The sequence below is a fragment of the Mya arenaria genome, chromosome 8 (assembly GCF_026914265.1).
Source record: "Mya arenaria isolate MELC-2E11 chromosome 8, ASM2691426v1".
NCBI classification, from domain to species: Eukaryota; Metazoa; Mollusca; class Bivalvia; order Myida; family Myidae; genus Mya; species Mya arenaria.
In genome coordinates this window covers 6,615,145-6,640,097 of record NC_069129.1, presented here as the reverse complement: position 1 = coordinate 6,640,097, position 24,953 = coordinate 6,615,145, and the positions used below count along the sequence as shown (strand labels likewise).

The window sequence follows — 24,953 nt, the reverse complement described above, 5'->3', positions numbered from 1 at the left end:
TTGCGTTCATACCCCGATAATGACATCAAGCCCGCAATTCATTCCTTAAATGGTCAATTGTTATATTGATGAAAATAGTTATAGTCACTGTACAGAGGATACTAGTGTTATTGATTGTCAATTTGGAAGAATAAGGAGGGCTATACTTATCGTTTAAGCGTTCATACTTTACAGCGTTGTTCAGAACCATTACACAGTTAGGTTACATACCTCCATATCACACTTTATACAAATAATGACCGTTAATAGTCTTAGGAACCTTAGGTTTATGTTTTGGGTACAGTGTTTTCTTGTTTAAAGGGAAGGTTGGATGTTCACAAATAACGTTTATGCTCTTCATTCAGTTGACTTGATACAACTGTTGACGGTCATCAAACAATAACGTTACAACCTTCCATGAAATCGACCCATATGTGGTTCAATATTTCAGTGTCAAGGAAACCGGAAGTGTCCCACCTTGCAACTCGGAAGTGATACCTCTTGCAACCTGTACGATGCTCAGTGGCATTTGCAATGGTACGAATAATGAAAATATTGCTTGATTGAATTTTAGAACTTAAATACAGATACTATTTAATTGATATATCGTTGAACTATCACTCTACTTCGTTCGAATTGCATTCATACAATAAAGATTTAAACTTTAACTGATATCAAAGTTAATGATTAAAATTAAAACGGAGATGACGATGGTTAAAACGATGATGGTGGGCTGTTGATGATGGTGCTGATCTTGTTATGTTCAAGGATAATGGTCTTGTCATCAAGATATCTAAACATGATTGATAGTTTGTTGTTTCGTACAATTTCAGCCCGAAGGCCACGTATACCTGTCTTCCATTAAGAACTTTTGGCCCTGTGTGACAACTTAGTGATGACACAATGGGTAACACCTCACTGATGACACAATGGCTTGATTGCTAAACTGGATCCGGCCTTTTCACCGGGAAACACAATTGAAAAAGAAATATTCAATACATCGACGCTTTATTTTTGGGCATTGTATTGAATGATAAGACTTTTAGATTTATGTGACAATCTTATATTGTTGTGACATTATAATAGAGTTGAATAGTTATGTTACATTCTAATTCTGAAGTGACTTTTATATGTTCGTTTGACTTTCTAATGGTATGTGATTTTTTATATTGATGTGACAATTCAGTGTTTATGTGACATTAATATATTGATGTGACATTCTTATATTGATGTGGCATTAAGGTGTTGATGCGACATTCTTATATCGATGTGACGTTCTTATATAAATGTGACATTTTTATATCGATGTGACATTTTATTGTTAATTGTTTAACCCTACATTAAAGTTACACTCTTACACCCCAGTTACACACAGCCATCGGTGATTGATCGGGTTTTTTTTAGAAGTGAACCGATGACAACGTATTTAACATTGATATCACCTATTGGTCACCTGTTTTCCACCTATCAACTGCTATTGGGAAAAGATAAGTTATATCGGTGAAAAATAACCGATTGGGATTTTTAAACATGTTTAAAATTCTCGATCGGTGAAATTAGTTTACAAATTACCGATTGACAACCTGTCTACAACCGATATCACCGATGAGCCACCGATAGGCAACCGATCAACTAATACTTACCACCGATAGAATAAAGATGAAAATCAAAATGCGGGATTTCGTCGGTTTTGATCGGTGGTTAATAGGGATTCAATCTGTGATCGATCGATTGCCGCCATCGTGTCATCGGTGGGTTTAATTTGTAAATGGCCAATCGGTATTTATACGTACTCATCGGCTGTTGATCGGTTGCCAGACGCTTTTGATCGGTGACCAGTCAGATTTTGTGAGTGACTAATCGGTGGCTAGTCGGAGACAGAACGGCGTTCGATTGGTGATGTCGGGTGTTGCTCGGTATTATATAGGCCATCGCCAGTAGTTTTGCTCCAGTTTCTGCAGTAGTTTAATCCGCGCCACATTGGACTTAACTTCTCTGACAATGCCTGCAAAAAAGAAATTTAAGAAATCCGACAAATGCAAGACCCCCATGACTGCCTCTGATGAGGTCCCACAGATCACAAAAAGATCCATCGTCAGGGGAAGTGCTTGTTGCCACGGTGCCAGTGGTACAGTTGGTGCTAAAGACGGAAGCGGTAGTGGCGGATCCAAGCAGCAGCATTCCCCAGAGAACTGCTCAGTGGATGTCCTTGAACCTCGTAACGTCTCTCCTATGATGAGTGGGAATGATTCTACAGTAGTCGGTTGCGTCACGATTATGGCCCCTTACTTGCTGGATTGCAGTCAGCATCTCATTCGTTCTCCAGGCTCCAGGAACAAGGTTATGCTGGTCATCCTCTTGGTCCAGTTGAGCTTGTTGTAGGCCGGGATACCTAATCCTCATTAGATTGTGCAAGCACACACACGATTCAACTATGGTTGCAGCAATTTCCGGTGTTTGCTGCATAGTTGTGAGAAGCACTCTGAATCTGGCCGCCAGGATGCCAAATGCATTTTCGACCACTCTTCTTCCTCTAGATAGCCGGTAATTGGTTATGAGCTTCTCCCTTTCCAGGCCGCGTCTTCCAAAGGGCTTCATCAAATAGGTCCTTAACCCAAAAGCATCGTCACCAAGAATGAAGTAAGGCATATCACGGTCATCATTTGGAAGAGGTTCTGGAGGTGGTAAGCCAATGGTTCCATCTTCTAGCATCTCACTGAGCTCTGAATTGTTATATATCTGGGCATCTGACATGTGCCCATGACCTCCGACGTCTATCCACAGAAACCTGTAGTTGGCATCAACAAGAGCCATGAGCACAATTGAGAAAAATCCTTTATAGTTGTAGTATTCAGAGCCGGATCTGCGGGGCTTCCTCAGAGCAATGTGTTTGCCATCAAGAGCTCCACATGCATGAGGGACATTCCACCTCCTTTCAAACTCTTCAGCTATTGGCCTCCATTCTTCAGGTGTATTGGGGATAGGGATGACATCTTCGCTATATGATTGTACTATGGCCTCGCAGACTTCTGGGATAAAGAGGGAAATTGTTGAACTAGCCACCCTAAAATCATAAGAGAGGGAAGGGTAGGAATCCCCTGCTGCTAGGTGCCGTAGTGTTACCGCCAGCTTCAATCCGGGATCTAGGGCTTTTCTCCAGTGGGTGTCCGACTTCTGAAGTCTGGGCGCGAGGCGTTGCAGAAGCTCGTCGAACATTTCCGGTGTCATCCTCATATAGTTCTTGAAGGAGTTGGTGTCCCCTTCCCGCAACTCTGCAATAATGGTGCTATACTGTCCAAATTGAAGCCTTCTCTCCTGGGTTAACCAGGGCCTGGACCACCATCTCCTTTGTCTTCTTCGGCGACGTCTATGAACAGCTATGGGCTGCTGAACGAGTTGAATAGCATATCTGACATTGAGAATTGCCTGCTGCTGCAATATGACACCGAATTGCTGGATGGCTCTGCCATTCTCCATGATGTTATTCGGTCAAGTACTCAACTGCAAATAAATCATCGGTTCTCATCACTTAAACATGTTGTTTTAATAAAAGAACCGACAGCAACCTATATCAAGAGATATGCAAGCTATTAATTACCGATATCGCCGATCGGACAAAGATGACCACATGTGAATCACCGGCTATATCAGATGGAAAGTGTTTAACCACTGATGACTAGCTATCAAACACCGATTATTCAGCGGTACGCCCGATTTAGCTCCGATTAGCTCCGATTTACAAACGATAAAAACCGATAGTATTTTAGCATTTTTATCGATGAAAACATCCTTATCACCGATCCAACCCCGTTTGAGTAACTTTTGGCCACCTACCAGCAACACATGAAATGTTTTTTTAATCGATTGAACAGTTGTCCATCGCCGATAGCCAGTTACACAGAAAACCAGAACTAAAATCACGCATGACAACCGATCAAAACAGCGAGTAAAATGACCGATTGGGGACCGACCTTCTGTGTAACTGGGCCATTAATTAAAATCGATACAATGTACATACACAAGTATAACAAACATTAATTTTGGCTGATAAACCTTCAACTACTTACTAAATTATGCATTTATGGAAAATATTTATTACTGATAACAAGATTGTAACTGCGAATTTAACAGCAGAAAGCGCAAAAACATTAAATGATTGGTGAATGCTAAAAGATTTACTGTGGTCTACTATAGTCTCATAAGGTAGAAATACCGTGTTTTATGCTAATTTCTTTCGTTTTAAATTTGATATTCTTCATAAGAACCATGGTTTTTGACATTTATTCATCCTTTAGGGAATATAAAAACAATATTATTATTTGTAATAAATCTTTTCTGGGAGTAAGAGTGCATCTTTAATGTAACCTTCTTATTGTGATGTGACATTCTTCCATTGTTAGTTTAACAGTGCAGTAAGTTATTGCGCGAATTCTTTAAGAAATAGATGTAAATTATTATGTTCAACTTCATGCTGTAAACACCCTTATTTTTGATATTACACAATATTTTATCGAATATTATTTCATACAAATTCGAAAATAGAATGTTTGTATATATGTTTCATATGTGTTTATACATGCATGTTCGGATAAGTTCCGTATATATCCTATATTCTGAGGAATGAATTAGGGGTTATCTGCTTTAGTTAGGCCCTACGTGCATCGCTACGGATAAACACGATTCATCCACCGTCGGCGGGTGTTTTGCGTGGGCGGCTGTCATTCCTATGAAGGATATATGATCAAATCTGTATCACCGTTAGAAAGAATTAATTAGAGGCGCAATTAAGACTCTTTGAAAATGTGTAATTATTTATTTTTGGCTCCTGGTAGTAAACAGGTTTGATCAGGACATGTGCCGAAGGGGCGGGCAACATTTAGACAGAATGGAACAATATGTTCGAACTTTTCAGTGTTTAAGTATTTAAGTATTTATGTAGAGAATTTGTTTGAAAAGAAAATTGTTTGTATGCGTTTACAAGTGTGTGCCACACTGCTCCAACATGTGCCAAAATAAATATCGAAGTCTTGCCCCATGTAACAAAGTGTTTGTCTTTTGTGCGGAGGGACGTTAAGAAAGTATTGTATCAAACTACATTGATATTGTTTGAACTTGATAAATAACAAAAGTATTTTTTCGTTATGTTTAATTATTTGATGAACCAATATATCAGTTTTTGGGAACTGACCCAGTAAAGGTATTGAGTAAGGTCCAAATGTGAACTTCAATGGTTACCCTACAGGAGATCGAGGTATTTGCGTGCAACCACTATCTAGCAGACAGTTACCTCATTTTAAGAAAGCCGACCTGGACCTTGAAGTGGTCAACTCCTATTAAAAAAATATATATCAAGTGCGTTATATGACGAAAAGCCGCATAACATAGACTGAAGACTTATTACGGCGCTACTTTTAGCAAGCTGATCAATATGCAGAACGCAGTCCGTAGCAATTAGAGCAGATTGCTTACATAGGTATTTTCGATGTAAATGTTAATGTAAATTAGGTCGTTGACCCACGCAGTTCTAACCGCGCTGGGGTTGTTACGCCCGTGCGCGCATTAATTCGCTAAAAGTTAAAAATGTTATGTCCATCTGCCGATGCGATTTCCGAGATACGGTTATAAAAGTCTGCAGGCCTAGCGGCCTACAGCCTAAACACATGTATAACATCATAGAATTGTATTGATAAGCCTTGAACTACTTACTAAATAATGCATTTATGGAAACTATTAATAACCTATATCAAGATTGGAACCGTGCATTTAATAGGTGAAAACGCCAAAAGATGCTTAAAATATTTTCTGTGGTCTACTGTGGTCTCATTAGGTAGAAAAACCGCGTTTTTCTGCACCTTTCTTTCCAATTAAACTCGGTATCAATCATAAGACCCATTCTGTTCGACATTTGTTTATCGTTGTTGGTATATCACAACAATTGTATTAAATTGTGGTAAATCTTATTTTGGAGTAAGATTGTATCTTTAAAGTATAATTGTCTACCAAAGCGAGACGATAACGACGAATGAAGTCGACAGCATATCGAGATCATATGCGACAACAAAGCCAAAGTTCGAAATTTCGTATTACCACCACCACGAAGACAACAACAACGGAGACGAAAAACCTTCACAATTTAACATCCCTTCGAATGGACACTGTCTAATGTAAACTCTGATACATCTTATGTACAAGTTATGAAATCAATAACGAAATTGATTTAACATTTTGTAAATAAAACGCCGTCACAACATTTGCAGTTAATTCACACAGCTATTCGGTTGATGAAATAGTTCGGATTAACGATAAAACAGGCGCAGTATGAAATGCATACAACAAAGAAATAGAGTAATGCATACAACATAGGCAAAGAAGGGTTTTCACATTTGCATACAACATACACAAAGAAGGATGTTGAGAAACGCATACAATATAGAATAAGAACAAAAATATTGACATTGAAATATTATTGTTTAAATCAATAAATTATTATGTTTATGAGGTTAGTCAAGTGAGAAATAGTTTATTAACTTTATATTTGAATTTTGCTTTTAAAACTAAAACATAATTGATTTGTTTTTCAAACTTTTTGTTTTGTTTGAATAGGGAAAAGATCCTTATATGAAATCATTAAAATTGGTTTAATAGCTTGAAGGAAACAAAAAGTTTATGAAAACTTTGCAATTGGATAAAATAAAGATTGTATTCATTGTGTATACTACAAGTATATAAGTACATTTAGGAAACAGAAACATATCATGTCACACTGATTACAATACATCAGAAACTTGTAAAATAAATCTATATAAATAATTTCTCATAAGTTTAGTAAAGCACCTGGTACTTGATAAAAGACATACATGTATTTTTAAGAATTATTGCAAATTATATGTAACAATTATAAACTGTATCCGAAATGAACAACACATTTGCATAAATATATTATATAAAAAATAATGAATACAACAGAGAAGCATGTGGGATGTAAAGGGTTTACACATGATAAATGTACATTCATTTGTTTACTTTAATGAGTAATTTTTTACTTAAATATTGCATGAAAAACACAGAAATTCCTCAGTGGTTGTTGAATTATCTGAAGGTGTGTTAACACAATATTTGTTGGTCTTTACGGGTGTGGTGAATTTGACATGCAGGCGAAATTGTTGGGTCCATTTTAAAATTATATTTCCACCGTTCTTCATCCTCATCGAAAAGTGGGAGACATTATATAGTATTACGTACTAAGTAAATGTGTTCTATACAAAATATGTGCTGCTTCCATATGTTTCAAAGAAAGCCTTTTGTTAAGTTTTTGTCATTAACAGTCAAATTAAGGTTGACCAGTAAGAAACATTTCTGAAACTAGTTCATTATAATTTCTTATGTTTTCAAGATATACAAAGCTTTCACATTTTTCTTTTTCTGGTAATGGTTCTATTTTAGGGATTTTATGAATTCAATTTGCCTCAAACTTTAATTAAAAAACATCTTTTTTTTCCTGCTTTGGAGTCCTTGATGTTTAATTAGTAATTTTGGCGTTAATGCAGAGTAAAAGATCAATACACAGAAACTGTGTACTATATACAGATTGGTAGGGGTCACTTATCCAATAAAATTAAGGGTCACTTGTCCAGTAAAATACCAGTTATTGGAGATTACTTATGTGTATGGTCTGCCATAAGGTGTCCAAATGACATAATTATGATTCATTAATGACATAATCATGATTCATTATATATTTTTCATTTGTCACCTAACACCTATCTTTATGGCATCCCTTAAATTAACGATGTGTGAATAAAGAACAAACAAACGATTGCATAGCACCTGCTATCATGGATAATTGGAGTATTGTCTCAGAATTTTGGGGAGTTTATAATAAGGAAATCAATAAATGATATCAAAGGATTGTTATTTCTCAACTCATTTTATTGGAAAGAAAACAACACTATAACACGATTTATCCAAGCACTCTGACAAATATTTTGTCTGACTATGTCCTATCACTAAAGCCATTGTTTATAAAAAAAAATGATAAATTTATTCCAATCACAAATATTGCAATCAATATAATATGCACATGTAATAACTACAAATTTAATCTAACAGAATAACCAAATTTACTACACGAAATATATATACCTACCCTTTTTACTCATTTTTCCTTTCAATTTATAATTTCAAAAGGATCATTTTATATATTTGGGATTGTTTGTTCTGATGAATGTATTGGATACGGAAAGATCAAATGTTGTTTTTTGGCATTAAAAGTTAAACTATTAAACAAATTTAATATCTGAGGTTTATCCCTTTACAAAATATATTAATAATTGTCTATATTTCTCATTTTGCAATAATGGTAAGAACTTATAAATCCTATTTTCACCTATTACAATACAAATCATCAATTCAGACATTTTTACAACTACCAAAAAATGGTTTAGTTTTTCATCTTATGATGAAATGAAAGTTATTAAAAGTAATTCTGTGTTTGGTTTTATAATCCTCATGCTTCTTCAGGTAATCTTAAAATTTATATTTTGTTATTGTTGTTCCGTGTCTTTGCTTTCCCCGATTTCAAAGTTTTCATAAAAGAAATAATAGATTGTTTCTTTATAAATCTAGATATTAAACCATTAAACCAATTTTAATGATTTGAAATAAGGTTCTTTTCCCTATTCAAACAAAACAAAAAGTTTACAAACAATCAATTAGGTTTTAATTCTAAAAGCAAAATTCAAAAATAAAGTGAATTAACTATTTTTCACTTGACTAAACTTCATAAACATAATAATTTATTGATTTTAACAATAAAATTTCACTGTCAATATTTTTGTTCTTATTCTATATTGTATGCGTTTCTCAACATCCTTCTTTGTGTATGTTGTATGCAAATGTGAAAACCCTTCTTTGCCTATGTTGTATGCGTTACACTATTTCTTTGTTGTATGCATTTCATACCGACCTGATAAAGTAACCGTGGGAGTAAAGGTGCGACCGGCGTGAGGCTCGAAGCCACGACCTACGAACCACAGGTACGAAGCTCTAACCAACTGCTAATCGGGCCTAACCCACACACACTACACTCCAGCCCCATTAACATTTAAAGCTGACAGAGGCACTCCTGCCGTCTACCGCTGCCCCAAGTAAAGTAAACCTTGGCGGAAAGGCCACAAGTCCAATGATCCATATCAATGTAAACTTTATTCTTCAACTGTTACTCCACACTATTAAACACTTCACTGTTAAATAAAAACACAAAAGTTACACTTATTTTAGCCAATACCTTTTAATTATTACCCTCGAGTGTTTAATGAAACGCAAAAAATTAGTTAATTTAGATCAACTTTTATCAATTAAGCAAAGCCATTTTGAAATGTAGCAGGTGCCTGTTATCTTTCCGCTCAATATACTTAGCGCTGGGATCTGTCACTCTTGGTTAGGAAAAGAACACGTGGGATTTGGACATGTAGAGTTGACAAAACAAAAATTGTGAAAGACTCTGAAGCATATTTATATGGACTAGGCGCTCTAACCGACTGAGCTACCCGGGCAGCTGGTTCTTACCCACACACACTACAACGATTAATTTCCATAGAAAAATATTTGTGTACACTGTAAAGAGTGTATTTTTACATGCATCGATACTGACACAGTGTCTAGTATTTTTATTCTAAAAATGTTGTGTTCTTAATGTATACAGTATTCATGGAGCCAAGTCCAAATAAAGCATCCATATAGATTACTTTTTCCCAGAGTAAGCGTAGACTTAACATCCTGAAACCTTACCTACATTTTCATCGAAGTTAAGTATTATGTCTGATTTGCAATTCACTGTTTTCTTTCTGCAAACGAGCATACACTGTCTGCCCAAAACAATTTTTTTTTGGTTAAGCCCAAATACATGTTTGGATGTATGCCCTATACTGTACCATTCCTTGTAAACTGGTAATCATGATGTTAATACAACTTTTATGGGAATGATCTTGTCATTCCGGGTAGTCTAGTGGATAAGACACTGGCACATTCACCAGGTGTTGTTGATGAGGTCATAGACATAGGTTAAAGACCTACATGCATTGGTTAACAGTTACTGTGAGCAATCCATCTGATGATGGTAACATTTGTTAAAGGCAAAGGTAAACTTTATATAAATATTGCATGGCTTCCAGTGTGACATAACATACTGTCAACATGAGGGAAATACTGTTACCCTAGGCAAAGCCATGCACTATTTATTTTATTATACTGAACACAGTTATACATAATAAAAGATTTTTCACCATTACACAACTTTCAAGTTGTATCAATTTATTCTGTAATTATTGTTTGTTTACAACAGCTGTCATTTTGCTGCAAATATCATTTAGAAATAATGCAAACACCAGATTTACAACACATTTTAATAAGCGTTTACCATATCAGACTAGGGAAACCCCAAAATGCCTATTTTTAGAAGCATGTGCTATGTGACAGTATCATGTCAACTGGTCAAAGCGGTAAGTACTAAAATGCCCATGATGGGTATATGAGAATTTAACATGGACAGGTCACGTGAGGTATAATAATATTTAATGTCACATATAATCAACAAACAAAAATCAGCTATAGGCTTTGTGTGACGAGACCTACCTGCGTAACCGAAGTTACTTTTACCCCAAGCATTTAGCTGGTACCCATTTACAGTTGGGTAAACTGAAGTAAATTGGATCAAGGAATTTATATGGCACTACATACTAGTGTTTGAAAATCAAACTCCATTTGCTATTGATAATCGAATCAAATCGGACCAAGCATTTCTGTTTACTATCGGACAATAATTGAAAGTTCATAATATCAAAAAGCAATACATTTTTTATACATAGTATCATCATGATCACGTAAATGTTTAAACCTTGAATCAGTTTATGTGATTTGCAACAGAAAGTAAATTTCCATAACCTTTTCTGTCTTTATTAACTTATCAAAATACAATAACAACACAACACATGCTTAGTAATTGCACATTTATTCAAAATGATGCACACCGCATCAAGTAAGTTATCTTAGCATGTTATCCATGTAAAAACATATAAAATGTTTGTGAACCAGCTTAACATTCACTTACTGGTCACGTGTGTACCATGCCTCATGTGAATAACCTTAGAGCTTTTGTGTGTTCTTGGCAAGTTTGCTCACAATGCTGATGATAGCACTAAGACTTTCACATTTTAATACTGTACTCCTTTTCATTAAAAGACAAACAAACTTAAAATAGTCATATCAAGCTCCTCTCTTGTTACCATTTACTTATAGGCTTATATTTTATATAAATTCTATGACAGTTTGACAAGAGCAGCTTAACATGCATCAACAAGAAGTCCTCCAAAAAGAAGGCATGAAACAGAGCTGGTACCAAGAAGAAGAAGTTGTGCACAGATACTGTAGACGTCAGGTATAAAATGGCTAATAAAAGTTGGTCGGATTTTCTAATTTGATGTCAATTTGTTATTGATTTGAAGAATTTAGCGTAAAAAATATATATTGATTTTGGTTTCAAAAGGTTACACCGAGTGAGCACAAAGTTGTATTTCTTGTGTCACTGTGGTACTACCACGAGGGAATTATTTATTTTTCATGTGTAAGTTCCTTACACTGTAACAAACAATTACCCTTTTAGTATGTAAATAAATAAAATATTAATATTTGACAGAACAATATATATATTTAAATGCATTAATAATTTACTTTATTTGAATTTCAAAACAGATACTTCCTTCAAAATGTTTAACTTTTTACCATAAACAAAACCAACATTAACATACATGTACATTATGCTGAGGGCAGAGTGAATCCATTTTACTTTAACAGTCAAAAAGTGAAGTTTTATAAATTTAATTAATTGGACATAAATACATTAAAAATTTATTAATATTTCGGATGTATTTCAGCAATCCTATTTATGATGAGAAACGTCCGCTGGCAGCAATAATTGAAATTGCAAATCTAAGTACAGATCCGATGTCAAGTTCTACAGAAACAGGTGATTTTCTGATTTTTTCATTTCCAAAAACTTTGCGAAATACTGAACACATTTTTGACAATATTTCTTCCATTGAACATGAACTTCTGTCAGGATCAATTTGAGTGATATTTGTTTCCTGCCAGGTGTATGTTACAAAATCACAGAGGTTTTCTTTAAGGTCCATTTCTAGACAAAAATCTCTTGCGATGGCTTGCTCGATTGTCAAGTTTCTTGAAGAAAAAAGATGGAAGGGAATTAAATGTTGTGCAGCCAAGCTCTTTGAGATCTCAAAGCCAATGTTATTCCGACTATAAGTCGAGCGCCACACTGAAAGTTTAGTTAGTATTGACCCAAGGGGTTCATTTACATATATTTCCATGCTTTATTCAGGTTTAATATCTGACAAGGAGAGTACATGGAAAAGTAGATTGCTAAATGTATTCAGAAATCTGATTAACAGCAAGAGGCTACATGTGGGGAATGGCATCATGGTAGATCAAGGGTTCTGGATAAAAAATGAAATTGAAGCTCTGGGATTAAAATGGATAATTCCACCATTTGCACCTGGAGCCGGACAAATGTCAACTGGTGATATCACTTAACCAAGAAAATTGCAAAACACAGAGTGCATGTTGAGCGAGCAAGTTCAAAATTGTTGACAACAGAATAGAGATCAGTATATTTCCAGTAGTAAATCAAATCTGGTTTAACTGTTGTTTCTTAACAGGATTCATGCCATTTCTTATTCAAGACGAAAACTAACCTGGTGTTCTAGTGTTGAGCCTGCATTCTAATCACCACTGTTGATGGAGACTGTCTAACAATGTATGGCTTGGATGCCAAGTACCCTGGTGGTGTACCCCTCATAGCCGCCAGAAGCTTACTGATGCAAAGTAACTCATTTCTGCATACTTTCTGCCCTGGATTTGTTGCCTAAGAGTTGGCAAATAAGGAAGAAAACTTTCACCAAACTCACTTGGTATACAATGTAAACTTAAGGAATGCCGCCATATTTTTTTTTGCGTGTGGGAGGCCGTCCAGTAACAGGGTAATCTAAATCCGTGCAGTCCTGGTAATGGGGCTGCCTTCACCCAAACCATTCCATACACCCTCAGCTACTAACAGTGTAACTTATGATACCTCTAGGGTAAAACTTACACAATGAAACACAGTGAGTGATATGGGGAATCATTTTGAATATGCTTAAATACATGTTATTTGTTATAGGGTGTTTGTTCCATACAATTTCCATGAGAGGCGCTGGGGAATGTAAATGCTGCTAATGAGACCCTAAGAATGGAGGTGGATTGGCTACACCAGTCTGCTGTTAGGCAAACTCATAAACAAGTAAGAGTCCAGTCTGGTGGTGGGACAAGGAATATGAATGTATTTAAGAGATGTACAATTCAAGATATCCTTACCAATGCAGTTGAAAATTATTTCCGGATGGCAACTCAAAACTTGGGTCCTTGTCTGACATGGTGGCTGAAATGAGAGACTTTAAAGGGGATATATTAGACATCAATAAAATGGTAGAAACTGTATATAAGGAGGTCAAGTTGAGAATACACACAATACAAGAACACTGAAACAACTGAGGTAAATAATACTAAGACCAGTAATGCCAAGAGGTTGAACTCCTTTATGTAAACATTTTGTACACCAACTGTCTGAAGCGGTGAATTAGAATCTAGATATTATAATTTCATATTCAATATATGTTATCTGTGGTTGAAAAATGAATTGATTCTGAGGCATATTTCTTTGGGCTTAATTGTTAACTGATTTAAAACAAATCATGACAGTGTCAAACATGATAGTGTTATCATATTACATTGGTTTTAATACATTGGACGAGTTGTATAATGGTGAATTAGCCTATCAAGGCCAGAAAATTTATAAAATTTGTCTGTCCAGCCACAATTCCTAAAAGTGTAAATACGATAGTGACAACAGTTTACATTGAATTTTACACAACTTGTATTGCCATAATATCTCAGGCTTATGACACCTAAAAGGTGAAAAATTTACTATTTTGTCTATTGCAGCCATATGGCGGCGACTTCATAAATAATTGGATTTGATACAAACTTGTGAAAAAATCTTAAACCTTTATAGATCTTGAATTTCATGCTGAAACTGTAAGATCCGGTCATTGGTTCTGGACTTACAGACCCTGACACCTAAAAGAGCCAAACTATGTTCAGTTATACCCTGTGAACATGATAAGAGAGACATTTTATATTCAATTTGACCCTCACTTAAACACAGCTTGAGTCACAATAAGATATCAGTTCCTCACAGAAACAGACCAGATTCTATCATGGGTTCTAGTGAGCCAATGAAAGAGGCCAATTTCTTTTATATATATTTGAACTTTAAGCCATATTTCATTTATGTTTTGATTTGATAAATGGCACAAAAACTTTTAACAACAACTGATCTTTGATGCCATGATGACTCAGTCAGATTCATTGTAGGTTCAAGAGTTATGGCCCCGGATTGACCATGGAAAGTGCTGAAATTTCTTTATTGTCATAACCTTGACTCAGACTCAGGGTAGATAAATATGGAGGGATATTTCTCCCATGTCAGATAAGTAGATCCAAAGTTTAGCCATGCTGGAAATCCTTATCTCGCCCACGGTCAAAGATAAAACAAGTACCCATATGGAACTCCTTTTGTATTGTCCTTGTTAAAGACCGTCGTCTGTAGCATCATGGAAACTTGTGGCAATATTTAAAATCCAAATTAATTATTTCTCACTTCAAATGGCACCAAAAAAGGTTTTCACGCTGCATTCAAGAAATAATGCTGGACTCTCCTCAGAACTATATAAAGAACGTTATGACTATTTACATAATCTGAATCACTGTGCGCATATCCATGACAACCACAAATTAACTCATAGATATACACAATTTATTTTCACTACCGACAAGAGTTCCAGCGAAAAAAAAAATACATTTTAACTTTATTTTGTTTAACTGAGGTCGGAGAAAAAGCATCTACCATAGCAGCTCGTGTAAGAAAGGTTCATACTAACCCTCGCGCAGGGTGTTCTATGGAAACTCAGTAAACCTCATTTCGGCAAAACATCCCTCGCTCAGGTTGAGACAAACCTATCTTACACTCTCGTCCATGGAAGATACTTATTTTCACTTAGAATTGTAAGAAAGGTTAAAACATGATTGTAACTTTTCAGACAAGCAGGCCTACATCATCGGAAGGTGAACTGACCCATCATTTGTCAACATAGTGAATTTATCAAGAGCGCCACTGACTGACGGAAGGCTGGTAGATCTGCATGTATTGCCGATTGATCAGGATACAACAGATTCCACAATCTGCCCAGCTGCACCTTGGCTGATGCGTGACCAATTCCCAGACAGTGCCCATTAAAATCTTCTCCAGATCCCTGAGGTATAAGAATGTATACACATATCTTTGATGCCTCGAGTGCACCGTTCAGTGTAGCTGAAATTATATTATTGACATTAAAAAGCATCTACCATAGCAGCTTGTGTAAGAAAGGTTCATCCTAACCCTCACGCAGGGTGTTTTGGATGTAATGATATCTAAAGGTGATTCTGGTGATATAGTAACTGTTATATTTTGGAAGCCAACTTATATGCATTTATACTTAGATTTTTCCTCTTCTCACCCTATGTCATGCAAACATGGCATTCCATATAGCCAGGCTAAATGCTACAGACGTATTATCTCAAATGATAATGTATTCAGTAGGTCTTTAACTATTTTGCAAAGCTATTTCGAAGAAAGAAATTTCCCTAAAGATTTTATAGAGGATGGGTTTACGCTAGTTAGAAATACAACACAGGATGATGCGTTATGCTGTGCACAACAAAAACTAATGCTAAACCAGTCATACCATTTCTAATATGTTTTACTACAATCATTACCAAATATTGGTGATATTATACATAAGTATTGGGACCTTTTGAAATTGTCTGATAAAGAAGTGTCAAATCTCTACTCAAATTTAAGCCTATTTTGGCTTATAGACGCCCTAAAATATGCAGGATTGTCTCATAAACAGTACTCTTAAATGTGTTTGTCAAATAAATGTTTAAGAGATAGATGTACACATTGTAACACTATTAATGTTAGTTCACAATTTCATAGTAGTGTCACAGGTTTAACCTATGATTTACACTTTGATTCGAATTGTACTTCTAGCGATGTAATATATCTTATCACATGTAAAAAATGTAATATTCAATATGTTGGACAAACAAATCAATTTGTGTCTCTCAGAATGAATTCACATAGATTTGATATAAAACTTTGTTTTATCAACCCTATTTCAAATGTTGCTATCCATTTTGAATCACAAGATAACGACTCATTGTCAGATTTTTCTTTTCTACCCATGGATGTTGTTCATAATAATCAAGACCACGTATGTAAGGAAACATTCTGGATCCATAAACTTAAAACAATGTTTCCCAACGGTCTAAATAATAAACTTTTATATGATATTTAACAAAACTACATGGTTGTCATAATTTATCATGTTTGCCTATTATTACGATTTTTACTACACTATTTCTAATAGGCTATTGTATCACTTAATGATCCATAATAATATTGTTAATTTATGTTTCTTTATCATATATAGAATCTATGACCCTGCTGTGCCCTTATGCTTGACAGAGTCAATTTTCAGAAATAAGTTAAAACAATAAATATACATAATTTTGACATTAAAGTAAAGATAATGCACCAGTCAATTGTAACCAAGGCCCCGCCAGATCTGGGGGAATACCGGGGATAGCGGTGGAAATGGGCATTGCTTTTACCTTTCAGGGTGCCCTGCAGTGCCGGGTGAATGTGGTGGTTTTGTCTTCTCACCAAAAATAGCGGGGAATGGTCATTACCTAGGGTCCCTGGGGTGAGGGGGCATTTGGCGGGGATTTTACCAGCAGTTCTTCCCCGCAGGGCGGAGATTTTACCCGGGCTTGGCTGGATCGAAAGTCAAAGTCCCCGCCATTCCCCGGACCTGGGGAGGCGGTGGTTACAATTGACTGGTGCATAACAGCTAAGGTCTTTATAAAAATTGAACATTGACCCTTGCAAGTGCCCCATGTTAAGGCTCATTCAATGAGCATCAAACGTGCCCTATCTCCCATAGCAACCTGCCCTTTTCAAATCCTGGCTGGAGCACTGCAGTATAATGGTTAAAGTCGTCATAAGAGGAATAGACGTATGCTTAAAAGCATGGTCCATATGTCTGGGGACCCCCAATAACACTTCTACCAAATAAAGAAAAAATCCTGGGTCAATTTGTATGTTAATGTCATCAATTTGTATGTTAATGTCATCATAAATCAGACCCATGATAAATGCTTTTAAAAATTTGTTTTTTTCTTATTCAAATGTGGATGGAAAATTATTGTGCAACTTGGAGCTTCAGTAGATGATAAATGTGCATAAATTTGGTAGTTGCAAAACAATCATAACTTGGAGTTGGACCCATTTCCCTCAACTTCTTCTCTTGATATGATTAACAATTGTTATAATACATATTCATGAAGAGAAATGAAAGATTTCATCTGTTATTTTTATGTTGACCAAGAATTTTAAGATTTAAACCTATAATCTGGTCAACTTTCACTTACAGCTGGTGTAACATGTATAAATGGTCTGGGTAATGTCCAAGGGAAACTGTCCATGGCGAGAAACTGCGGTCAGCCGGTTAATAAGTTACTCGAAAAGCCATGGTGATAAGATGCCGATCACATACAAGTAAGCATAATACTTACTAATACTGTTCATATTTGACCACTTAACTGTTTTATAAACTTAAGCCATTCAATGTATTTAAAATGTCTGAATTAACAGGATCATTATTTCCTACTATCGAATAATTCATGGAATAAATACAGTTCTGGGCTAGAAATGATGTTAAAATTTATTCATATTCCACAATTGTGAAGAAAGTTATCCTAACAATTGTGAGAGTGTGGTCTTGTATTGTGGGCGGCGACGGGACAAAACCCAATCCTGCGTCTTGGTGACCTCCAACCACACTCACATGCGACCAGGAAGGGAATTGAACCTGGTACGCCTTGAATCTGGGATATTTACGCCAAACATTTGCTCTTTCCAAGACAAAAAAATAAAACAGTTGTTAAAATGGTCAATCTGTGAGAGTGCAGCTTTAAAGGAAGTCATGTTTTTGAAACAATTCCTTTCCACTATATAATGGTGAACAATTGAACAATAGTCAAGTGATGAAGTATGCCATTGTATGTGTCTCAGTCTGGCAATAGATGTTTGTACCATTTTATTACATAATAACCATTGCTTCTAAATCCAAGATTAATCCAAGATTCTTAAATTAGTGCAAACTGTAAAATAATAAAAACACAAATTCATATCTTAAGAAGTTTGTGCGTTAATGATTATTAATAGTTTTTACATGTTGAACGCTGAAAAGCAGTGTGAGGCGTAAATATTCATGTTCTTATTGACTGCATTTGGTTATGTCTGATGTATTTTGATGTTGTATTATATAATATATCGAACAGGGGTCATGGATGGGTACTTGCTTGGTGACAGTGGTTATCCTTTCCGCCATTACCTTCTAACGCCGTACCTGAACACACGATCACCAGCACAGGAAAGGTAAGATACTCATGCCAAGTAGGGCAACTAAAAGAAATGTAACATAGGTAAATGATAAGATGTGCTAAAATTTGTTTAGATGTGTCAGTGACATTTCACTCATACTGGCTCATGTTATTGCCAATTTTGGGACCATCTAGTGTCTAGTACCTTTAACATTAATTGCATTGTATATGTATATGCCCATAATATGATTGTTGTAAAAATTTCAGATATAACAGAGCCCTGGTCAAGACTCGAGTTATTATTGAACAAACATACGGTGTGTTGAAGCGCAGGTTTCCTTGCCTTTCATATGGCCTTCGTGTACAGCCACATAGACGCTGTCAGATAATATTGACCTGCTCCTTCCTCCACAACTTCGATCTCGATAATGGATATATATTTGATCGTCTGGACGTTTTTGATGTTGATCAACCAGATCATGACTTTCAAATTCAAAATCCAGGCAATGGTCTTCTTTTCAGAGATGTTTTCGCACAAACATTCTTTTCCTGACTGATATATTCGGTTTCCTTTTTCATTAAAGTGCTGTTATTGTTATGACAGTATTTGAGTCTTTGAAGAAAGTAAGAATCATTTTGTTTTTAGCTGAACTAAATGAAGAATGGAGAACTATACTACTATGCATTATTATGTCGGCGTCGGCGTTGATTGGACATCTTGTTTAAGATTTTGCATATATGCACATTTAAAGCTGCACTCTCACAGATTGACCATTTAAGCAACTTTTTTTATTTTGTGTCTTGGAAAGAGCAAATTTTTGTCGTAAATATCTGCAAACCAATGATATAAGATTGCTGACAAAAAAATCAGATTGTAGATTTTCATATTTCGTACCAAAATTAATGTTTTATGGCTTAAACCGTTACTAATGGTTTAAGAAAAATGCATAAAATATCAATTTTTGAACTTTTATATAACAATCAGCCATCTGATTTTTTGTCAGCAGTCTTATATAAATGGTTTACATGGATTTTCTCAAAAATTGGCTTGTTCCAGGACAAAAAATCCAAAAAAGTCGTCAAAACGTTCAACCTGTGAGAGTGCAGCTTTAAGCCATTATCTCTAGTAAATACATCATTTACTGCATTGAAACTTTGGATATGTATTCCCATCTATATAACTTACCAAATTAATGAAGTAAGATAACACTTATTTGAGTATAGTGCAAATGGGCCTGTATTATTTGACTTTGAAATTCTGGTAAAAGTGTTGCATGTAGGCACACATAGGTCGATATTTCAGCAACTACTTGATGTATCGCGTTGCATTGAGATTTTATACGATGGTACTAAACCATCCAATTTACTAAAAAAACAAGTAAAATAACTCTAGTTTGCATTAAGTTTGGCATCACTCTAATCCAATTTAAAGTGATCCATGCATGTTTCGCCAAAACTTTTCAATCAAGCGACGGAATAGTAGAACGCACTGTCTCTGTGACAGCTCTTGTTAATTAATTGCTTCGAAATGTTTTCCACCAAATCTGGTTGTCAATCCCTGTTTGAGGTTCATTTGATATCATTATATACATGTCTTATTTTCAATTGGAATGCTGATAGTTTAAGAGAAATTGCATTTTCTCTTCATGTTTTTTGCTCATCTGATGATAATTTGCTAATTCCGAGGAGTGTGATGTTTCCATTGCTAGTCTTTCGAGACATATCAAATATTACTGTTCCAATGGTGTTTTATGCATAAGCCCATATCCTTGATACTTTTGTTTAAAAATATTTATTTCTGTAATAAATCTTTCTAAAATAACTGAAATTATGTAATAAAAAATACATAATAACGTAAATAATATATATATATATATATATATATATATATATATATATATATATATATATATATATATATATATATATACACACACACATCATGAAACAGAAACATTTATTTGTATTTACTGTAAACAGTTGTGTTCACATGTAAGAAAACGGTGGTATAGACATGATTTTTAATAGATGTTATCTGCTTGAAACCCATTTGCATATTCCAAAGTTATGTACCAAATCTTATTTTAATATCTTATTTTAATATCTTATTTTATGATAACAACAGATAACATTCATATTATGTTACAATTACAAATTACTCATCTGTTACCATTATGCAATTATAAATGATGATGATTAGGAGTTTAGCAATGATGAAACAGATATCTTATTTAACTTTGAATATTATTAACGAAACAACAAAACAAAAAACACGTAAGAATATATGCAGATGTGGTCATAAAGACTTTCACATAACGTCGTATAACTTTTATCACATGAATTAACTGTACATATCACCTTTTTACATAGTGTACCTTTTGCAAATGTGACAACATATTTAAAATACGGCACTTGAAAAACAGATGAAATACATGTCAAGTTTCCGTCGTCAACAATTTCACTGTTAACACTCAAGAGGTCACAATTTGGGCACAATCTTAATGAAACTTGGTCAGAATGTTACCCTCAATAAAATCTTGGACGAGTTTTCAATTCTTCTCTTCAAAAGTTCAATGTTAAGTTCATGAACTGCTTCCTCCCTTTTGATCTTTTCCGTCCAATACCTCTCTTGGGCCCTAAATGAGAGAGTACAGCATATTGAAATAAAGTTTATCTTTTTTATAGATAATACATTATGGCAAACGGTTCCTTATATTTGACTTACCGTCAGTGATACGTACCAATGAATAAGACACAAGAATACTTATTCAACATTTAAATACAGCCGCACCCTGTTGGCTCGAACTCTTTTGGCTAGAATTGCTGGTCTGATCAAACTGGATATGAAGGACCGATGTTTATATTCTGAAGGTTAGACATCCCGCCTAGCGGCCAATTTTCAACTGACCAACACAACCTGCCCCTGTGTGACGATATACATATTCAACAACCTTCAATCGATCTAGGTTTTATTTTATTATGTCTTGCCAATACGTGTGTAAAGTTTTCAAAAATATCAGTCATTCGTCAGACCTGAGGGAAAGCGGTCATACTTTTACACAGTGCAAATCTAATATTTTTGAGAAAAATGTATAATTATCGTATCTATGCAATGGATTTACATTACACAGGCAGTAAATATGCCTTGAAATGGAAATATAAATGCCTGCAGCAGTGCGGATTTAATACTTGAGAAATATCCGTGTTAACATTTTTGTAATATACTGATATTATGATTAACATATAATCAGTGAAAGTAAACATAAAGTACTAAATGGAAATAGGGCTGAATTTCCATATCTACTTTCTCAGAAATGGTTCAGTAAATACAACAGGTGCTGTTATTCCAGTACATTTAACATGTGATTTTTAGAGACAATGGGAAGAAACCAATTTCTCATACATAAAAGCTTACATCGGCAAACACTTAGTAAAGGAAGTGAAAACAAATCTTGCTGAAGGTGTCTTGATAAAAATAGACACAACTGTGTTCAACGGTGTGTTCAATTTTTACGGGATTCTGTAAGCATATTTCACAATGATCAAAGCTAAATTTACACTAGCCACAATAATGATCGATCAGGAATACTTTTTATTATTTTGACATTTTGTAATGTAGTCCGGAGCCCGGAAATTAATCATTTCTGTTTTAGTGAATTTTATAGAGTATTTGATTTTCGCTTTATCGCTATGACTTCTTTATGATGATTTCGTGTATGTAATACTAATGTTATGGTTTTAGTATTAAATGTCTAAATTTAGCTAGTAAATGATTAATTAATACGAATAAGTTGTATTCTTAATAGTTTTCTACTTTTTTGTAAGTTTGATCAACTTAACACCCCTACTCTGTAACATTAGTTATATATAATGGTTTCATCCATAGGATTTGTTAAAATGGATCATTCCATTTTGGTCACGTGATGTTAGGGTATATAAAAAGCGAAAGGCATAGAAATAGTTAGTTCGTGTCTCGACGCCGATGTGAGAACATCACGTTAATATATAGGGAAGCCTTAAAGTATCTTTTTGTACTGTTTAGGGCGGGTTCTGAACTATTGGAGGCTAGGAGAATTAAAATGAAGCATTGAGCTACAGCTTCTGGTTTCCAGGTACGGACATCCGTGAGGTTTCTTTTTGGCCTCTTAGTAAGCCTGGATCATTGCGATACAGACGGAACAGGGTCAATGGTTTGATTTCCCATAAAAGCAATACACTTAGGACTGCAGGTTTCGCTGATATATTGTGATTGGTTTATAAGCGTTTTGTATGCTGGTCCTGTTTGAAGTTATAGCATAGGTGTTGTAGTGTTTCTGTTTGTGCGTTCTTGGTTTAGGGATAATTGACATTGATTCTTGAACCATTACAATTATTTCCAATCATTTGGTTTTGTAAGCAATCATTGTTAATCACTTGTATATATTAATAATATCATACTTAATTTTTGGGACAATGCAGTCCGAGAATAGGTTTATAGTTTAATTTAAGGTAGCGTGTCCGAGCTAGCTAGGGAAGAAACGTTACAATTTCTTCTGTATCCCTGTCTCGAGTCTGACACAATAAATAATTAAAGTCAAAGGACCAGGTGGACTAAACTACACGTTACATTAAATATGTGAACCAGGACTTAACAATTAAATAACAATGATGCAGGACTCCAAATGCAGCCAATGAAAGACACTGGATTCTTTGCGGTAAGATTCTTTCAAAAGTTTGAAATTCATGCCCGTATTGTTTACCGTTTAATAAATCATATGACAAAATAAATAAATCATATGACAAAATAATAAATTATTGTATAAACATGTTTATTGTATCGTATAGTTATTACTGTAATAATGCATGTTTGATAAAAATGTGAACAAAATGGCTGTGTCTTACGCATTAAGCTTTTTACAAACGCCTTCCCATGCTGTTTTTTTTTTGCTTGCCACCTTGTGTGGCCCCTCGAAACGTTCCTGAGAGTACATCAGACTCGACTGATATAAGCTCGAGGCAATAGCTTTTCTCTGCTTCTGTCCAGTTGGGAGCTCTTGCTTCCACTGTCCATTGTGCAAGATTTTGCCATTTCTATCGTCTGTTGTCAGATTTTCCCGAACTTTATACTTTTTTACCGAAGAGCTCTCTTTTAACCGAAATGACCGAAAAGATAATCGCGTTATTTTTACTCACTTGAGTAGCTTATTGAGCACGTTCAAGAAATGGGTTTTAGCTAACCTACTCAGCTGAGAGCGTTATTTTTACTGAGCATGTTATTGAGTTAACGTACTTAAGAATTTTCGAGAATTTGGGGCCCGGAGATAAAATATATATGGTTTAAATGCGGTCAATTTTGTACTTTAAGACGTCATACTCAAAACAGGGGCCATAATTTGTATTTAGGATAATATGGAGTTATGAAACCTCACTGTATGATGGTCCTGAAAACTGTGAAGTATTAAGTGCATTGAATAAGGGTATTGGAGTTATAAGTGAAAATGCGACTTGCAACCTTTAAGCAGACACGGACACCAACGCCGAGGCAATAGTAAACCCTCCTTACTCATTGAATAGTCGAGCATAAAATGCCCCCCTGTGCGTCATGTTGTCAGGAATATTTGAACAATGGCTGCATGTACATAAATGTCGGCTGTGTTGTCATTGATATTGGATGCCTTTGAGGCAGTTTTAAGATTATAACCACATTGCGAGAATATTAGGTATAACTAGAACTGTAAGCCATAGGCTAACGAATACCCCCCACCCCTCCATGTCTAGGTTGTTTGCCCTGGAGTTAGGCCGGACAAAGCTAATTTTGCCTACAAGGGGAGATAACTCCAGTCAGGGTCATGTGACCTGTACCAAATTCACAGAGGCGAAAGTTTACAACATGGCCATTAATTTCTGAAAGTTTGATAAAGATTTGTTGAATAATAACTAAGATGAATCCCGGACAGGGCTTATTTTGCCTACTTTAACACATCAAGGGGAGATAACTCCAGTCAGGGTCATGTGACCTGTACCAAATTCACAGAGGCGAAAGTTTACAACATGGCCATTAATTTCTGAAAGTTTGATAAAGATTTGTTGAATAATAACAAAGATGAATCCCGGACAGGGCTTATTTTGCCTACTTTAACACATCAAGGGGAGATAACTCTGGTCAGGGTCATGTGACCCGTACCAATTTCACAGAGGCGCAAGTTTACATCATGGCCATTAATATCTGAAAGTTTGAAAAAGATTTGTTCAATAACGACAAAGATGAATCCCGGACAAAAAAAAAACAGACGGACAGACAGACAGACGGACAGACGGACAACCCGATTCCAGTATACCCCCCCCAAACTTTGTTTTGGGGGGTATAATTAAATTGAAATCTGAACAACTTTCAT

General features: G+C 35.3%; 1 protein-coding gene and 1 long non-coding RNA gene across 2 annotated transcripts; one reads left to right on the top strand and one right to left on the bottom strand.

Annotated features, from left to right (window-relative positions):
* Window positions 1-2,175: 2,175 nt before the first annotated feature.
* On the bottom strand, window positions 2,176-3,456 carry LOC128243944 (putative nuclease HARBI1). Its single transcript, XM_052961964.1, has one exon. The coding sequence runs from the start codon at window positions 3,454-3,456 to the stop codon at window positions 2,176-2,178; it is 1,281 nt and encodes a 426-aa protein (XP_052817924.1).
* A 3,109-nt stretch (window positions 3,457-6,565) lies between these two features.
* On the top strand, window positions 6,566-20,411 carry LOC128242766 (uncharacterized). The gene is made up of 8 exons (XR_008262695.1): window positions 6,566-9,014; window positions 11,304-11,413; window positions 11,910-12,001; window positions 13,211-13,330; window positions 15,189-15,406; window positions 17,628-17,752; window positions 18,538-18,634; window positions 18,847-20,411. It is a non-coding gene; the product is annotated as an uncharacterized LOC128242766 (long non-coding RNA).
* Window positions 20,412-24,953: the final 4,542 nt, after the last annotated feature.

Excerpts from the sequence above, each read along its gene's own strand:
- LOC128243944 (XM_052961964.1), bottom strand. The coding sequence starts at position 3,456 with ATGGAGAATGGCAGAGCCATCCAGCAATTCGGTGTCATATTGCAGCAG.